This window comes from Diadema antillarum, unplaced genomic scaffold, assembly GCF_040938485.1.
Source record: "Diadema antillarum isolate AM-2024a unplaced genomic scaffold, OU_Dant_1.0 scf00000178, whole genome shotgun sequence".
Taxonomy (NCBI): domain Eukaryota; kingdom Metazoa; phylum Echinodermata; class Echinoidea; order Diadematoida; family Diadematidae; genus Diadema; species Diadema antillarum.
This window is the reverse complement of record NW_027271067.1, coordinates 350,443-368,073: the sequence shown is the minus strand read 5'-3', so window position 1 is coordinate 368,073 and position 17,631 is coordinate 350,443. Positions and strand designations below refer to the sequence as shown.

The following is a 17,631-nucleotide window of genomic DNA, read 5'->3' as shown; positions in this document are numbered from 1 at the left end:
ACTCATGAGTTATGAGCACACTGAAAGTGTTACTTTCTCTGTACTGTCCTATTTTTTGTCAAATTTATGGAAACTTGTAATGCAGGAAGAGGGAGAAGGTGTAAAGTGATACAGTGTACATGACTCAACTTGTTTGGAGTCTTAAATAAGTTTCCTTCTTTTTTTTTCTTTCTCTCTCTCACTAGAGTGATACTTTATTCTTTAGCTTTTTGGGGGATCTTTAATATGTTTCCTTTTTCTCTCTCTCTCATTTTCTCATTCTGTTATCCAGCTCAGAAATACCACCGGAGATGTCCCGCCAAATATCTATGACGAGATACAGGACATCATGAAAGAGGTGGGAGTCAGCGTGTGTGGGCACTCAAATGAAAATTTGTGATAGTCAGTATGTGTGTATGTTTGTGGGCACTCAGTGTTAATTTGTGATGGACTTTGTGATGTCTCAGTTCACAATGTTTCCACTTTCTGTTATATTGTAGTTTATTCATGCTCATGTTTCAAAATAAAAATGTCACAGTATAAATCAGCAGGGTTTTTTTTCACACTGTGTTTATCATTTTCTCTTGTGTCTAAACAGAAAAGAAACAGACAAAAACAGCTGAATATTTCTTGTTTTGTTGTAGGATTTGAAGCTGTCATGCATTTTTCAAAATAGTGTTTTATTCTGTTATCATAGGAAGCGTGGAAATAACTGTTGCATTTTAAGAAAAAAATCAGAAAAAAAAATCAAGAGAATCTGTCTTGAGCAATGATTTAGATAGGAAACAAGATTGCTGGTAATCACTGGGGGAAAAAAATTATTGACTTCAGCTCTGATAAGAGCATCTGAAGAATGGTGAAAGAGATTATCCTAAAAACATTTGTGAGGAAATGTTCGTAATGACTAGAAAGAAAAACAATTGTTTTCTCTACGTGAGATCCAAGAACCTGAGAGCTTCTAGGATGTGATGGAATAGATTGTCAATTATTTGTGTAGAAATATTGGTAATGACTGAACACACAAAACAAAAACAAAAACAAATGTTTCTTTGTTGTAGATTCGAGAACTTGAGAGCTTTCAAAGCGTAGTGGAGGAGATCCAGGAGATCATGAAGACCAACAACACCGGGGAGATGATCTGCGGAGACCTGCCGTTCCTGACGGACATCAGCCTGGACGGGGGCCTCCCCTTCGGTCCCTCGGGGGATGAAGGGGAGGAGCAGGAGGAGGAGGAGATGGAACGCGAGGAGCTGGTGAAAGAAGAGATCGGTACGGAAGACGTGGCCGTCAGCTCCAGTGAGAAAGTAAAAGGGCCGTCAGATAATGGTGAGACTAGGTTTCCTCATCCTCACTTCTTTTCCCTGTGGCCTCATTCACTATTAGTATGCATGTATTTTCTCCTTTGCTATCAAATGGGAGTTAATTGACTTTCAAAATTGTGCCTTTTCATGAGAAGAAACATATTTTAGTGCATATCAGGGCAATTACCCCTGGCTAAATACTGGTTTAATAGTGAAAAGGTAAGGTAAGGTAAAGATTAGGATTAGGGTTAGCTTTAGGGTTAGAGTTTGGGTTAGGGTTAGGATTTAGTTTCAGGATTAGGGTTAGGGTCAGTGGAAGGCTCCAGGTAATTGTCCAGGGGGTAATTGCCCATTAAGCGAGAACCTTTCAGTGTCTCATATGTTGCCTTATATAGCACAAGTAGATTGTCAAAGCTAGAGCTCAATTTCATTCAAATAGAGATGAGTATATGAAGTTGAGAGCTAGAATGACATTGATTCTGAACTAGGATTCTCTGCCAATCAGTTTTGAAGATGGCAATGCATGCACATGTTCATGGATATTTGGTGCTAGACACTGGATGTTTCTAGGTATTGAGACCGTTTCCCCACATCAGGCATTCGTTCTAGCAGCCATTTAGACTTTGTGCTAGCTGCCATTTAGACTTAATTTCATTACGAGATAGTTGTTCGAGAGTGAGGATCTTATTGAGTGGTCATTGATTTTTAGGGCTTCTATGAATCTGCTGGACATTTGTCACTTGTTCTGTCGACTGGTCATTTTGACACCCAGGTACCCTCCCCACGAGTGACCGCTGCCCCTGGCTAACCCAATTCCTCCTGAAGGGATCCAAGAATGAGAAGCAGACAGACTACATCCTCTCCCTCTTCCTGCCCCTCCTCCAGGGGTACATCTTCTACACCCCGGACACCAACGCCACAAGGCAGATCATACAGGAGGTCAGTTTGGGGCACCCCACCAGCCAGGGGGGTGGGATGTGCAAAACGAGTGTGGGCGTTGAACCCGGAACCTTAAAAAAAAGTGTCAGATCTGTTTCCCGTGACACTTGAGTATAACTGTAGTGGATATGCCCTACATTTAGCATCAAGAAATTTAACATATGTTGCTGCGGCCATTTCTGTCATAATCATACAGATATGAACTGCTTTTCAGGGCATTTTTTTACATATTGCCTCTGGTAATCTCAACTCCATGCTATGGAACATAGCATTTACAGCATTTAGTTGAGATCCCATGGGGCAATAATGTTAACAATGGCCCGAATAAATGCTGTCCATATCTGTCATATGTATGTGGAATAAATTCAAATGAATTGTACTGAGTTGCTTTTGATCACGCTAGCCAATTCACCCATCTGCGCTGCCATCGATGTTTGAATTTAAATCGCATTTGGCAAAGGTCGCCTCTCATGCTATGGAAGCCAAGCATTTACAGCACTTATTTGTATGCAATAACTGCTGAGAATCAAATTAGGGCGGTATGATACTGTGGGTCACTTTGGATACCATTGGGCTGAAGACAACTGTTGAATGTTTGCCTCCAATTTCAACAAATCGGAATGAAGGATTCATCAAATGAAGTATATAAAACAGTTTCAATCAAGTTTCAAGGATGTTCATCATGACAGTATAATTGTAGACCAATATGTCATAGTTGAATGACTGCTGTATTTGACATATGGTTTGTATCTTGAGTAATTACTATACATGCTGTTTAAAACATGTACCACAAAATTCCATCAATCCTTTACCACTATGCTGTTGTAGTTATTGCATGCACCTTGAAAGGTATGGTGTTTTGGGGGTTTTTTTAGGATTTTTTTTTTTTTTTTTTTAATGTGGGATGGGAATATGAGAGCTTCTGTCTTTAAAAAATGTTGTATCTTTCCTTGTTCTATCTCTTTCCCCCTGCTCTCTCAACAGGCTGATGCTGTGTTCAACAGTCTTCGTGACATGAAGGATCTTGCAGAGAAATGGCTTGTGGTTTCTCCCTGTGTTAGGGTAAGATTTTCAGATATTCAGATGAATGCAGTGATACTTGAAAGCCTGGTACAAAAAGATAAACTGCCTCCTCCCCCCCACCCTTCTCAAAAAAGAAAAAGAAAAATGAAAAACGAATGATTAGTCGTTTTGCCACATTTTCAGAGATGTAGCAGCTTTCTCTGAAATCCTCAAATATCTTGTTTCACATGTCATACTGTCCTGATGTCTCATATATAGCAATGTTTTATTATTGCGTTGTGACTTTATATTGTGAGAAAAGTTATTATATTGTGTTTTGTTTTCTTGTTCTTTTTGTCTGGTAACTTGAAACAATGAAATTCTTGGATCTTAACCATATATTTGTACGGTTCAATGTTCTACAGTTGAAACTTAGCAAGCTCTATCCTGTCTGTCACATACTTGTGCAGGTTACTTAAATAGAAGTGAAAGAGACTGTATGGATGTCAATGCATCTAAGCAGGGTATTAACTTTTTTTCCCCTAAAGAATTAGGGCATATTCCCTGTTGTGTTAAGGGACCTGTACATATGCATTTAACCATCCATTTATCTAACCTGTATGTTTCTGTGAATGTATTGTTTTGTACCGGTAGACTGAAGATGATGTGGTGGAATGCATTCTTGCACGTGTGTATGTGTGTATGTGTGTATGTGTGTATGCGTGTGTGTGTGTGTGTTTGTGTGTTTGTGCTTTGATGACCATCGCCAAATGACTATCAGTGATGATGGGGAGGGTATGTGCTTATGGTTCAGATTCTGAAAACTTCAATCTCTGTGCAGGTGTTTGTGGAGGAGGATGACCCGCGAGCCATGGCGTCCTGCCTGAACCGCACCAGGCAGGGGCTTCCCCCATTCCCCGACGACCCGCAGGACCTGGTGCCAACCCGGGTGCCCCTCCCGGACGGCTTCACCCTGCCCCCGGACTTTCCGGGCATGCCCACCCTGCCCCCCTGGTTGAGGAACCAGACCGGCCTGGGGAACTTCACCTACCCCAACCTCTTTGGCAACAACACGGAGAACATCCTCCAGCTTCTGGATACCATCGATGCGTTGGCCAACACCACCCTCATAGCTCTGGAAGTGAGTGAATTTGACTTTGCTCTTTAGATGTGACGATAAAAGATGAGTAAGCATTGTGCAAGTACTGATCATAATGACGAGAACTGGTTTGAGTTTTTTTTCTTCAGAAGAACTGCTGATGAAAGTAGTTGTCCGTTTGATTTCTTACTGCATAAAAAATGCACACAATATGATGATGTTAACTCCAATTTAGCTATCACAGCTTGTGTGAGCAGGCTTTGATTGTTGATTAGATGTCGCTGTCATTACAGGTTACAGTGCTGTGGGTCAGAAATGTGACATGAGTTGACCTTTCACCGTAAAGTTTCAAACTCACAAAGCACCACGCAAACACAAATTGAGTCCTGCAGTTGTAGCTGCATGATAGTGCTATAACTCTTGCTATGCCAGGGTCTATGGACAGTGTACAGTATTCATTTTTGTGCCTTTCTACTCAAAGCACACAATGGGTTAAATGCATTCATCACCCATCATGGGTTGTCTCTTTCTTCTCCAGTGCTTCGAACTGAACAGGTTCCATGGTTACAGCAGCGAAGAACAGCTGGTTGCTGACGCCAGGTTGCACATTGACAATTACACCTTCTGGGCTGGTAAGTGTGTAGTGTTTATTACTAGAGAGGAATGGCAAGAATTTCTTGTCTCATCCGACACAGATCAAATTTGGCGGAGAGGAAAATCTTGATCCCAACAGTTATTAAATTTCAGCACTTTAATCAACGAAAGTCAAGTTTATGTGATGTGGACCTTACCCTGTCCTTCCCAATCACTAATCATTCAACCAAGTAAATGTGTATCTTTTCACATCCAAGAATGGAAATTTTTTCTTTTCATCTCCATGTCGTAACGAGGTAAGATGCCTTGTCGATGAAAGTCTATACAATTATCCCCCTTTTCAAGACATAAAGCTGTTATGCTGGCACTGCGGCAAGATTTAATTTGTAAGTATGTCTTAAAGTGCAGGGTATCTAGGGAGGTTATATATTTATCATGTGTGCTCTGGATTTTATACTTTGTGTAGGCCTCGTCTTCACCAACATGGACTCGGATCCAAACAGCACTTACATCCCCCCACTTGTGGACTACAAGATCAGAATGGACTCGTCCGTCAGTGAGAGCACCACCAAAATTATAGACCAGTGAGCATTTTCATTATCAAGCAATAGTAGTTTAAGTTTGATACATACCCCATTTCTACACAAAGTCGGGCACACCATCACTCCTGGAGCACTTCAACATATGCCCCTTTGAGTCTGTCCATATACAGAGTCACCGCCTGCCAAGACAGCGCACAAAGTGGCAGAGTAGAGAGTCATGAATGTGATGTAACCTTTGCGCAAATGATAAATTTGAACATACAAATACGCAAAGTACAAGCTGGAGCTTGCTGTGCATATTTTGTGTCTATACTGTAGGGTGTTTTCTTGACCAATAATGTCATGGTTGTGATCAAGGCAGTGCAACACTACTACTCATATCTTCAAACCAATGGGGTCTCCGCTTTCAGAGTACTCTAAACATTCATGACCATTTTACAGAGTTTAGAGAGCTTCAAGAGCCCTTCAAAACCTAGCCTTGAGAGGGGCATACATACATTCAGAGCCTGATTGTCTGCTCATATAGAGTTTAGAGTGCTACAGGGGTGCTCATGGAGCACTCTAAATGTCCTGTATTAACGGAATGACAAAGTCGTAATTCAAAGGTTGTGTACACTGTACCATGCTATGCTTTGTCAACTCACCTTGCTTGAAACCCTCAGAATAACACAGATACTTATTTTGATCTGTACACAAACAGTCACATGTCTTATTGAAAAGAAGCAAACATATTGGTCTATGTAACAAGACCACACTGTCCATCTCATGTTAACATGACATTATGCTAAGATTCCATAATCCTCCGTTAAATGATGGTTCACCCATTCCTTCATTTCTGTGTCTGTATCTTATAACAGCTAAGAATCTACAAACTATTCAGAAAATCATATTTGTGTACATGTGTACCTAGGAACATTTTTTTTTTGTGGGTGGTATCTCAAATTTAAGGGATAAGGATGTCAAATAATGTAGATGAACTGTGTCATCTGCAGACATTTTTAAGGAGAACATTTGTGAACTGCTTAGCAATAGGCCAGACATCCTCAAGATCCAAAGAATATCTCACCAAGGAACATCACCCCACCCCCACTTCCATCTGTTTCTCTCACTCATCCCACTCAGGTACTGGTTCCCGGGGCCCAGGGGGAACATCCGGGACCGGAAGTACTTTGAGAGCGGCTTCATCTTCATCCAGGACATCATGGAGCAGGCCATTATCAAGGTGCTGACAGGAAAGGACGACCTCGGAGCGGGGATGTACATCAAACAGTTCCCTTACCCTTGCTACATCAATGACCTGTGAGTCTAGTGTTGTTGTTTTTTTTATATCATCCTTTGCCTTCTTCCAATAGCGTCAATATTGTATAAAGATTGGATTCGTGATCCGCTATTAAGTACTGTTAGGACTGTTTTTGTGCCAATTCCTAAACTCTACTTATGTGTGGTCAGGCTAACATTTCGAGAGTGGGGGAAAACTCTGCATTAAAAAAGGAGGTAAGCTTGCATATATACATGTACATGTACATACATGATACTTTTTGCAAATCATTATGCTTCAAATTACAGTGTACGTGAAATGATCTGAATTCTCTGCTGAAATTTGTTTTACTCATCAAGGACTCCAGAATATTCAGGCAGCTGAGAAAAGTATGCATACACTTGCTCATGACATAACATTTAATTTAAAAAGTAAGAAATGAGTCAATACTTCTTGAAATAGATTGAAAGAGGAAAGTTGTATTCATCCATTTTGGACTTGTTTGTGCGTGTATGTGTGTGTATTTACATATATGTGCATCTCTTTACTACAGGTTTGTACAGTCGCTGTCAGGCGTCCTGCCCCTCTTCATGATCATATCCTGGATCTTCTCCGTCGCGATGATCATCAAGGGCATCGTCTACGAGAAGGAGCGCCGGCTGAAGGAGGTGATGAAGGTGATGGGGCTGAGCAACGGCGTCCACTGGCTGGCCTGGTTCATCGACAGCTTCCTGGTCATGTTCACAAGCTGTGTTCTTCTCGTGCTTGTCCTCAAGGTGCGAGGGATGATGATAGGGATGATTAGGATGATGATGATGATGATGATGATAATGATGAGGATGATGGTGATGGTTGTGATTGTAGGGTTAAAGCAAGTTTCTAGCACTGGCTGGCCTGGTTCATCGACAGCTTCCTGGTCATGTTCACAAGCTGCGTCCTCCTAGTGCTTGTCCTCAAGGTGGGAGGAGTAATGACAGTGATGATGATTAAATGATGGTGATGATGGTGATGATGATGATGATGATGATGATGATGATGATGATGCTGATGCGGGTACTGGTGTCAGTGATGGTGAAGGTTATGGTTTCTTGCACTGGCTGGCCGGGTTTTGTGGACAGTTTCCTAGTCAAGATCAACAGCTTTGTCCTCATGCTCATCCTCAAAATGCAAGATATGATGGCAGGGATGATGCTGATGATGATGTTGATGATGATAATGGTGATGATAATGATACTGGTGTTGGTGATGATGATGATGATGATGATGACAGTGGGGGTTATGGCAAGTTTCTTGCAATGGGGAAGATGATATGGTGACAGTGATGAGGAGTACTTGCATGAAGAAGGTAAAAGAATGCTGCAGAAGGAGCTGGTATATGTGGAGATGATGCTGCTTGTGATGGTGCTGCTTGTGATGATGATGGTGATGACGATGTTGATGATGATGATGATGGTGATAGTAGTCAGGGAAATATTGATTGGAATGTGTGTTTGATTTGGATTTAATTGTTGTCTACATGTCTCACATTAGCAGAAGATGATATTAGATTCCTCAGAAATGCTGGAACTGGTCACCACAAATCTATTAGCTCATATCAAAATTGGTGCTTGAAATACAGGTAAATGCAGAGCAGCATCGGATGTAATGGCACGTATACCTCACCCATGAGTTGATGATCTAAGCAGGAATCTGCCCATAATTCCAAATGAGATTGTATGTATGATGAGTGCATCTAAACCTTCTGTCAATCTGTTCCTCCTTCACTCCATTTCCTCTTCCTTCTCTCTCCAGTACGGGAACCTGATCACCTTCACCAACTCCAGCATCCTCCTCCTCTACCTCGTCTCCTTCTGCGTCTCCACCATCATGCTCTGCTTCCTCATCAGCGTCTTCTTCTCCAAGGCCAACCTCTCGGCGGCGTGCGGGGCGGTCATCTTCTTCCTCACCTACGTCCCCTTCACGCTGGTGGTGGCCTGGGACAGCTACATGACCCGCGGCGCCAAGCTCGGCGTGGTGAGTGTCGTCGTCGCCGTGACCCCAATCGGCATGGAATTTTTCTCCGTGCGCGCACCCTCTCTCGTGTAGCCACGAGAAGAGGGGATCTGAGAGTTGATCTGTGTGATTAACCCTTACTGTACCAGGGACTTTGGACAGTGTGTACAGTGCTATGGGAGTTTCTGTGCCAATTGTTTTTGAGAGCCTGTAATTTGTCTGTCGTCACTGAATGTTTTACCACTAATTATATAATTAATTCTTGTTGATAGTTTTTCAGCAGCAATACATGGCATCTAAATTCTACACTTACATAGATAATGCAGTCAGCATTTATTCAGCCACATCAGTTGGAATAAGTGATTGTCATTATTCAACTTGTAAGAACTTTTTGAAAAAGTAATTTAGGTTGTCCCAGTGGTTGAATATGAGTCATATATACACTGTGGTAATTTCAGTCACTCTGTATGTATGTGTGTATTTTAGACATTCTGTTTTATGTCAGTGGTAGCAGATGAATTCCCTATTTTTGCCCCTTACCCAATAAGAAATTGAGAGTATTAATCGCTCTGTTTGAAAAGACGAGATAGGGATGTCATTTTACTTAGTTGATGGTATTGAGAAAATTGTCTCTCTGAAGTGATTTATCTTTCTTTTTAATCTGTTCCACATGGGAACCTGGTGGCCTGTGTATAAAGTCTATGGAGATTTCAGAATTTAGTATGGAACGGGTTAATATTCATCTTTCTCCTCATTCCTATCTCACACTCCATCTTTCCATCTTCAGTCGGTGCTAAACACCATAGCCTTTGGCTACGGTGCCATGTACCTGGCCCTGTACGAGGTGCAGGGCACCGGGGTACAGTGGAGCAACATCAACACCAGCCCCCTGAAGGGTGACACCGGCTTCACCTTCCTCCAGGCACTGGCCACCATGTGGATGGACGCGTTCCTCTACGCCGTCCTCACCTGGTACATCGAGGCCATCCACCCAGGTGAGCTCATGCTGAAATCACTTTTTGAATGTGCTCACTGGAGTTGTAAAAGTTAGTGCCAAATCCTGTGGTGGAAGGTTTTTCGGAGACTTTAGAAAAATGTTAGCCATAAACAGAGTCCGATTAACTGTAAATGCAGAAATTTTGTGGTACATTAATTTTTGTGTTCTTCGCACCACTTCTGGCTAGTGCGCATTTTAAATCCCGCAAAAATATCTGCGCAATCTTCTCTGCACATTCTGAATGGGTCGACAATTGTGCACCACGAATTCAAGAACCCGTGAATATGTTTTTGAATGGCTCAGTGCGGAAAACTAATCACACAAAAATATTGACATTTACAATACTCCATTGACTGGCCAACCAGTAAAATTTGTGATGCCTAGGTACAGTGGATTCTTGTTAGAGAGATCTTTGATGCAACAAAATCTAGTTATAACATAGTAATCTTTCTTTTCCAAAACTTTTCTATCTTATGTTATTGTATTTCAAACCCTGATGTGACTAAATTGTAATAACAAAACAACATTATAACTCTGGTCCCAAGGGGTATGCTTGCTAACAAGTTCAGTGATATGATGGAATACATTGTAAATCATGTGTAGTGTATGGAAGTGTGATATGGAGCAAGACTAATAGAATTTTGGCAACCACAAGTGAATCCGGAAAATGATTAGTACGTGTAGTTGCTTCTTTCTGGAGTCATTTTGTAGGAATCCAAATGGCTGCTATCACATGATGGTACATCCCAAGGTTCTCACTTGACATCCTGTGACACTCTTTTCCAGGTACCTATGGCATGCCACGTCCCCTGCACTTTCCTTTCACCAAGAGCTACTGGTTTGGGCACAGCCGGCCACGGACATCCGACCCCGACAGCAACATCGACGTGAGCGGTGTCAGATTCCAAGGAGGTACGGCGACATTTATTTTCTTTTAAATCCATCATTTCTCGTTTACGTGCGTGCGTAAGAGTTGCAAGTTTGTTCACATTTCACCCGAGACTTCTTGGGTCAAGTTATTACGCTTATCTGTACAACTTTCTGTCCTCATGCAGCCTTCATTTACTTCAGACATGACATGAATTCCTTCCTCAGCAAACAGCCCTCCTTGACGAAATTAACGATCAAGCTCACTTTATGATTGAATTTGTTTTCTGTGTGTTGTATAATGGCTATCTCCAGAGCTACATACAATTTCTCTTTTTGAAACTCAGGAAACTTTTATAGGAAAGTCTCAAGCTTTTAAACGTGTTAGTAATCACCATTGAAATAAAAATTGCAGCTGCAACACTAGTGGATAAATTATGGACATATAGGAGTATGTAGTTTATTCAGAGGCAATTTTTGTGTGGGTGAGTCACTTTTTTATACTTTGTTGTAAAATATAAATTAAGAACACATCAAAGAATACTGCAGCTGAACTGAGACCTAAAGAGAAGAGAGAGTAGAAAATAGTTACATATGAATTGGAAGAAAACAAACTCTGCTGGCTCTGTGATAATTAGGACAAATGAAGTTTTGTTGTTTCATGCATTTTTCAGAAAAACAAGATGATGCCCTTTATATGATATCAATGTGGCATCCATAAGTAGAGGAATATCAAAGTAACCATCCCTTATCCCAAACTGTAGGTCCGCAGTCCGACTACGAGTCTGACCCAACCCACCTGCCCCTGGGCGTGTCCATTCGCCACCTGGTCAAGGTGTACTCCAACGGACGCAAGCTGGCCGTGGACAACCTCAGTGTCAACTTCTACGAGGGTCAGATCACATCCTTCCTTGGTCACAACGGCGCCGGCAAAACCACAACCATGTGAGTCCAATCTCATACTAGAGTTATAGAGAGGAGGAGAGAAGGGGTAGAAATGTGCCCTCCTCTCCGGCTTCACCATTTATTCAGTGAAAACATTGTTTTCAGTGACATTTTGCTCACAGTAAGACTGTGTGAGCCTAAATTTCCAGTTTGAGATGAGGTCAATGTTACACCTCTCATTTTAAGGTTTTGTTTGGCCCAAACTGCATTGTCAGGTGTAGAGAATATTCTTAGAGCAGAATGGCTTCTGACATCTTATGTAATATTTGAGATGTCGCAAGTTCTCTTTTATCGACATTGTTGTTGGACTCTTGTTTAAATGAGTAGGGATATGTCACAGGCTCCTTCCCTGAAGATGGAATTCTTCAATACACTGAGCATATTGTTGAATTTAAGCAGACATAAAAGTCAATGTGACAATTGCATTTTCAGTATTTTGTGTGTGATGAGTTTCTGTCAAGTTTTCCGAGAGCATTTTGATTGAAATTGATGAGATGTTAGCAAGCGTTTCAACCAAGAATCTTATGTCCTAATGAGTGCAATATTTGGACACAAAGTATGTACAGTTGAACCTCTCTTATCCGGCCTCCCTTTATCCGGATCTCTCTATTATACGGACACAATCTCGCCGTGATTTTTTTAAAAAAATAATTACCAGAGGAAAGGGGGATTCCCAACTCCTTGAGAACTCCTACACAAACACACATGAATTACATATACTTGATACATTTCTTAATAATTATTTAGGTAAATCATCCCAAGAATTAATAAAAGAAAATGATTTCATTCTTGCAAACACGAACCTCTATTTTGGGGTCTGTTACTGAGTGTAACAATGAAAAGGTTGCAGTATACACATTACTACATGTGGTACTACAATGGGCTATATCAGTACATGTGTATGTATATGTATGTATAAAGCATTGAGTCTCCCGTATCCGGCCAAATCCCTTATCCGGATGAGCCCCGGTCCCGACTTGTCCGGATACGAGAGGTTCAACTGTATGTGATATGATGAATGCCTGTGCTGTTCATGCTGTTGAAATATAGTATAATGATGATCTCTCATCTAGGTCAATACTGACTGGTCTTTTCCCACCAACCGAGGGCACTGCATACATCTACGGCCGAGATATCCGGACCAGCATCGACGAGATCCGAAAGAGCCTTGGAATGTGTCCCCAGCACAACGTCCTCTTTGACAAGTTAGTCCCTTTGTTTGAAGTTACGCAGTCAATTCCAGTTTCAATTTCAGCCCATTTTTCATGGTATTTTTAAAAAAAAAACGATAACATACAATGTACCACCTATATCTATGTATTAAAGATGATGATGAACAATGACATACACTATGCATTGACAGAAAAAAAAAAATTGCAAAAATTTGAGATGATTACCAAGTATGCTAATGGCACAAACCACATTCACTATAAGGTCCTGTGGTTTAGTATTTTCAAATAGATTTAGTGAAGGTTGATCTAACAAGGAGAGACATATTCCTCCATTTCTGTTATTATTTCTGTGTATTTGAATTTGCATGAGACTTATCCCCATATTTGAACACATACAAATACATCAAGTGTTGTGCCAAAGATTAACCCTTTGAAGACGAGTCCCAGGTATACTCAGGCAGGTGTCTATGGGAAATGTGTGTTGTAGCAATATCAGCTCGTCCTCAACGGGTTAACAGGAGGTAGGATCAAGGTGATTATGTATTAAAATTGTGTTACCGATTGCCTCTTCACCAGGCTTACGGTGGCCGAGCACCTGTGGTTCTATGCCCGTCTGAAGGGCGGCACCTCCACAGACGTTGCCATAGAGATGGAACAGATGCTGAAGGACTTGGCCCTCCCACACAAGAGGGACGAATACTCCATGAATCTCTCTGGTAAGGTTCGGATGGACCTCAGCGGGCGAACTTTTGTTCTACAAGACCTGATATCATGGCAGTTTAGATATACATGATTTTTGCACTAGCTGTAAACCTGCCATCACACAGTTTCATGATGTGTGCTTTAAATTATAACTCTTCTTACTTGCATTATTGTGATATCTGTTTGAGGCTTGATGACTGTGTTATTTCTTCAATGTCCATGAAAAAAAAATCAGGTACATTATTGTTTTGATAAGAATATAGTCACATTCTTCTAAAATTGATTTACATTCATGCAAGAATTTGTCCTGAACCCTCTAGGATCATCATCCTTAAATTCCATTGAATCTATGTGCATTGTAGTTGCCAGAAGTAACAGAGTTAATTTGCTATACCAGACTTGTATGAGCCATTGTAAAATTTGGCTGCATAAATGCATATGACAAGTTGCGTGTGCCGACAGATGTCCAATGATGCATGCTGACATGCACCGAAATGTGCAGGATAGACCTATTTTTGCTTTTGTTTGAAACCATGAACTAACTATAAAACATAGATTTGATTGTAACTATAACATTAGTTGTTCTCTCATTTGTTAGTATGTACCTCATATATATTTGATTCTTTGGTATACTTCAGGTGGCATGAAGCGGAAGCTCTCCATTGCCATAGCCTTCATGGCGGGCTCCAAGACGGTTATTCTGGATGAGCCAACGGCTGGGGTGGACCCGTATGCCCGCAGGGAAATCTGGGACCTCCTGAGCAAATACAAGACAGGTAAAATGTTTGGCATATCATAAACGATGAACTTTGTTTGCAGATCACTGTAAGAGAGGAAAGTTTCACAGTGTGGAAATTTTTACCCAACATGAAACTAGCAACAACAACAAAAAATAAACACACACAATTTTTTTGCTTATTATATTATTTCATATCTTTGGTCTCAAGATAGGTTTATTGTAGATGTGTATCAGACATGATATTTGTAGTTTGTTGGTCCTTTAGTGCAATTTAGTTGGCCGTGGTAATGTGGACCAGTTACCTTTTACCAAAGTGTGTGCTGTAAAGACTCTTAACTGCTCATTTGAGCTCTCTGAAGAGTGATTGCTGAATTGTCATGACTGTCTATAGAATAAAAAGCGTGCAAAATTTGTCTTAATTACGTGGCAAAATGTGAAAATTGCTGACACAAAAATTTCAGCTTTTACATTATATGCCTGGTGATTAATAGATAAAGGAAAATAATGTGAAATGAAATAAAAACCAAGCCAACCTTTGTGTCTCCTTGCTCTATGCAGGTCGCACGGTGATCATGTCCACCCACCACATGGATGAGGCAGACATCCTCGGCGATCGCATCGCCATCATCGGCCACGGACGTCTGCGCTGCTGTGGCACGTCCCTCTTCCTCAAGAGCCGCTTCGGCTCCGGCTACTACCTCGTGCTGACCAAGAGGACGCCGAGCCTCAGCAGCGGCAACATCTACGGCAGTTGCAGGGACGACGACGATGACGATGTAGCACCGGTGAGTTCGGTTTTGCTCCTACAGATTGTACGTGGAGGTCTTGTCAGGAGATGTTTGTAATGAAAGAGAACCATCTGATAAAAATTATATCTATATGTTGTGTGAATACACTGCAGTTGAGGGGAAATGGAAAACATGGAGCTGTGGTGTAGATTAGTAGAAAAGTAGTGGTTCACTGACCCAAAATTGTACCGTGCAGCAACTGTTTTTCAAGCATTACTCCATGATTTTGAAAGTGATTATGTAAAATCTACTGAGCAATTTGATTTTTTTTTTTATTTCATCTCTCTCTCTCAGGTAGTCTTGTTTCATGATGCCCTCACATCATATTCTCGTCCCTGCTTTACACAGCATTTCCGAAAGAAAATAACCCATTCAACAATTCTGGTGCTGTGGTAACAGCTAGAAAGCATCTGCTAGATCTGCTTTTTGCATTCCCATTGTAACTGCAATGATTACAAATGCTGAATAATTGCAATCCCCTCTATTTGAATGACCCTCATTTTTGTGTGTTGAAAATGTAGGAACCACAAGTGATGACTTGTGGTCGTGAGTTGATCATTATTCTTTGTTGTTCGCTCAGCTCATGAGGATTTGATAGGATTTATGTGTATCTCCGAAATTTGCCTGTAAGGTTTATGCATTTTTGATTATATATTGCCCATGGGCTATTTGTTGTCTTTGCAGCTGGACCTCAATCCAGATGACCAGACAGATGGTGGAGTGGTCAGTTCGGAGAAAGCGAGTGAAGCTGGAGACATCCCAGGTTTGTACTGACCAGTACAATATGATACAAAACATGTGATATATCATACAGTTGCATGCTTCTAGATAGGGTTCTATGCCGTGGGGTATGGATAGTATCATGTTACTAATCAGAAACATTATCAATTATGATAGATGCCTGACTTTTATTATTTGGAATGTTAATAGTGCCATAGCATGGTGAGCTTGGTCCATACTAAAATTCAGAGTAAGTGAGATAACACGCTGGCACAAAATTTGTAGTTGAATCAAAGCAGAGATAGCAAGTTACCATACCTATTTCCCAGCATCTTGAAATCAGTGTCAGTGTTGATCTTGAAGAGGAGTAACATGTTCTCATGTAGCAGTATACTGACTTAATGGCAGAATCATCCAGAATGGTGCAAGTATAGTTTTGAAGGATTAGAGACACAGTGCAGTCATGCTAGTATTCTCTGGGATGATGTTGCCCTTAGCAACCGAGTGATACAGAGTTTATCTTTTGTTGTACATACGTGTATTATCCTCACCCTGAGGGCTGACAAATTTGAATTTTCGATTTTAAAAGTGTATATAAGTACAAAAATATCAATCATATATATATTTGTCACTGCCCCTCCTGTCCACCCCCTCCTCCACCACATAACAGACCTTGGATACTGCAGCGAGGCTGTCATCACAGCCTTCATCAAAAAGTTTGTTCCCAAGGCGGTGGTGGCAGAGAACATTGGCACAGAGCTCTCCTACCAGCTGCCCCTGAGCCCCGGCCGCAACCGGGACCTGTCGAAGCTCTTCTGCGAGCTGGAGATGAACATGAGCAAGCTGTACGTCAGCAGCTACGGCCTCTCGGACACTTCTTTGGAAGAGGTACAGCTTTAAGCCATCAAGTCCCAATAAGGCTTATTTCTGTTTCTCAGTGGCATATTTTTTGTGAAAATTGTTTATTATTCATTATTGTGTTTCAATATGAAGCAGAGTAAAAAAAACACTTTTTAATTTGAGCCCATTGTCATTCATATATGATTGCTTGTTTTGATGGGAGAATTCCTTTAAGCTCCTTATTGCTAAATTTGATACTGGTTCTTAATTTGGCAACTCACTTGGGATGATGGAAATTTCTCTTTTCCTCACAAAGTGACAAATTTGTGTAGATTTCAATCATGATAAATATTTCTGAAAATTCCATATAATCTCTCTCCAATGTGTAATAAGTAGAATGAAGTTCATACACGGTGTAGGTGCCGATTTGATGTAGCCTGTTGTCAATCTCTGTTCAACTGGACGGTGCTTCTCTTCAACATTTTGTGTTGATAGGTCTTCCTGGCGGTGACCGAGGAGAACGAGATGGTGGACATGCAGCCGGGAACCACAGACATCGCCACGGACGGCGGCCGCCTGCCCAGGCCCTTCATGGGGCGGGGCAGCATGAGGCGCAGGCACTACCGGATGCCCTCCGCCTCCTCCATCAACCTCAGCATCAATGAGGAGACCGAGGGTCTGCTGTCCAATGACGGTGAGTTTAACGTTGGCAATGGGTGTGGTCTTCTGGTTTGGAAGATGTGAAGAATCATCTCAGTGATGATGGTGGTGATGATGATGGTGATGATGGTGATGATGGTGGTGATGATGGTGGTGATGATGGTGGTGATGATGGTGGTGATTGGTGGTGATGGTGGTGATGATGGTGATGGTGATGATGGTGATGATGATGATCATGATGGTGATGATGATGATGATGATGACGACGATGACGATGATCATGATCATGACAACGATGATGACGATGCTGACAATGATGATGATGAAGAAGAAGAACAATGAGATGTACAAATGTACTACAGGTGTAGAGAAAATGGGAGGTAGGGTATTGGTATAAGTCAGTCATGTAAAGAAGAGTGGTTAACAATGAAAATGATTAACAGGCAGAATGGAGGGACTGATAGTAGTGGTATCGAATCTTAGCATAGCAATAAA

General features: G+C 41.4%; 1 protein-coding gene across 1 annotated transcript in view; it reads left to right on the top strand.

Annotated features, from left to right (window-relative positions):
• The window catches only part of LOC139722959 (phospholipid-transporting ATPase ABCA1-like), a 91,864-nt gene that overhangs the window by 52,360 nt on the left and 21,873 nt on the right, over positions 1–17,631 (top strand). Inside the window, exons 11-30 of the mRNA XM_071634241.1 lie at positions 272–337; positions 1,038–1,305; positions 2,053–2,219; positions 3,204–3,281; positions 4,063–4,362; positions 4,859–4,952; positions 5,381–5,498; positions 6,579–6,755; positions 7,268–7,490; positions 8,506–8,727; positions 9,494–9,701; positions 10,490–10,615; positions 11,335–11,515; positions 12,589–12,720; positions 13,264–13,403; positions 14,028–14,165; positions 14,687–14,913; positions 15,601–15,679; positions 16,307–16,524; positions 16,972–17,170. Of these exons, the coding sequence (XP_071490342.1) occupies positions 272–337; positions 1,038–1,305; positions 2,053–2,219; positions 3,204–3,281; positions 4,063–4,362; positions 4,859–4,952; positions 5,381–5,498; positions 6,579–6,755; positions 7,268–7,490; positions 8,506–8,727; positions 9,494–9,701; positions 10,490–10,615; positions 11,335–11,515; positions 12,589–12,720; positions 13,264–13,403; positions 14,028–14,165; positions 14,687–14,913; positions 15,601–15,679; positions 16,307–16,524; positions 16,972–17,170 (3,361 nt within the window). The remainder of the gene's footprint in view (positions 1–271; positions 338–1,037; positions 1,306–2,052; positions 2,220–3,203; positions 3,282–4,062; positions 4,363–4,858; positions 4,953–5,380; positions 5,499–6,578; positions 6,756–7,267; positions 7,491–8,505; positions 8,728–9,493; positions 9,702–10,489; positions 10,616–11,334; positions 11,516–12,588; positions 12,721–13,263; positions 13,404–14,027; positions 14,166–14,686; positions 14,914–15,600; positions 15,680–16,306; positions 16,525–16,971; positions 17,171–17,631) is intronic.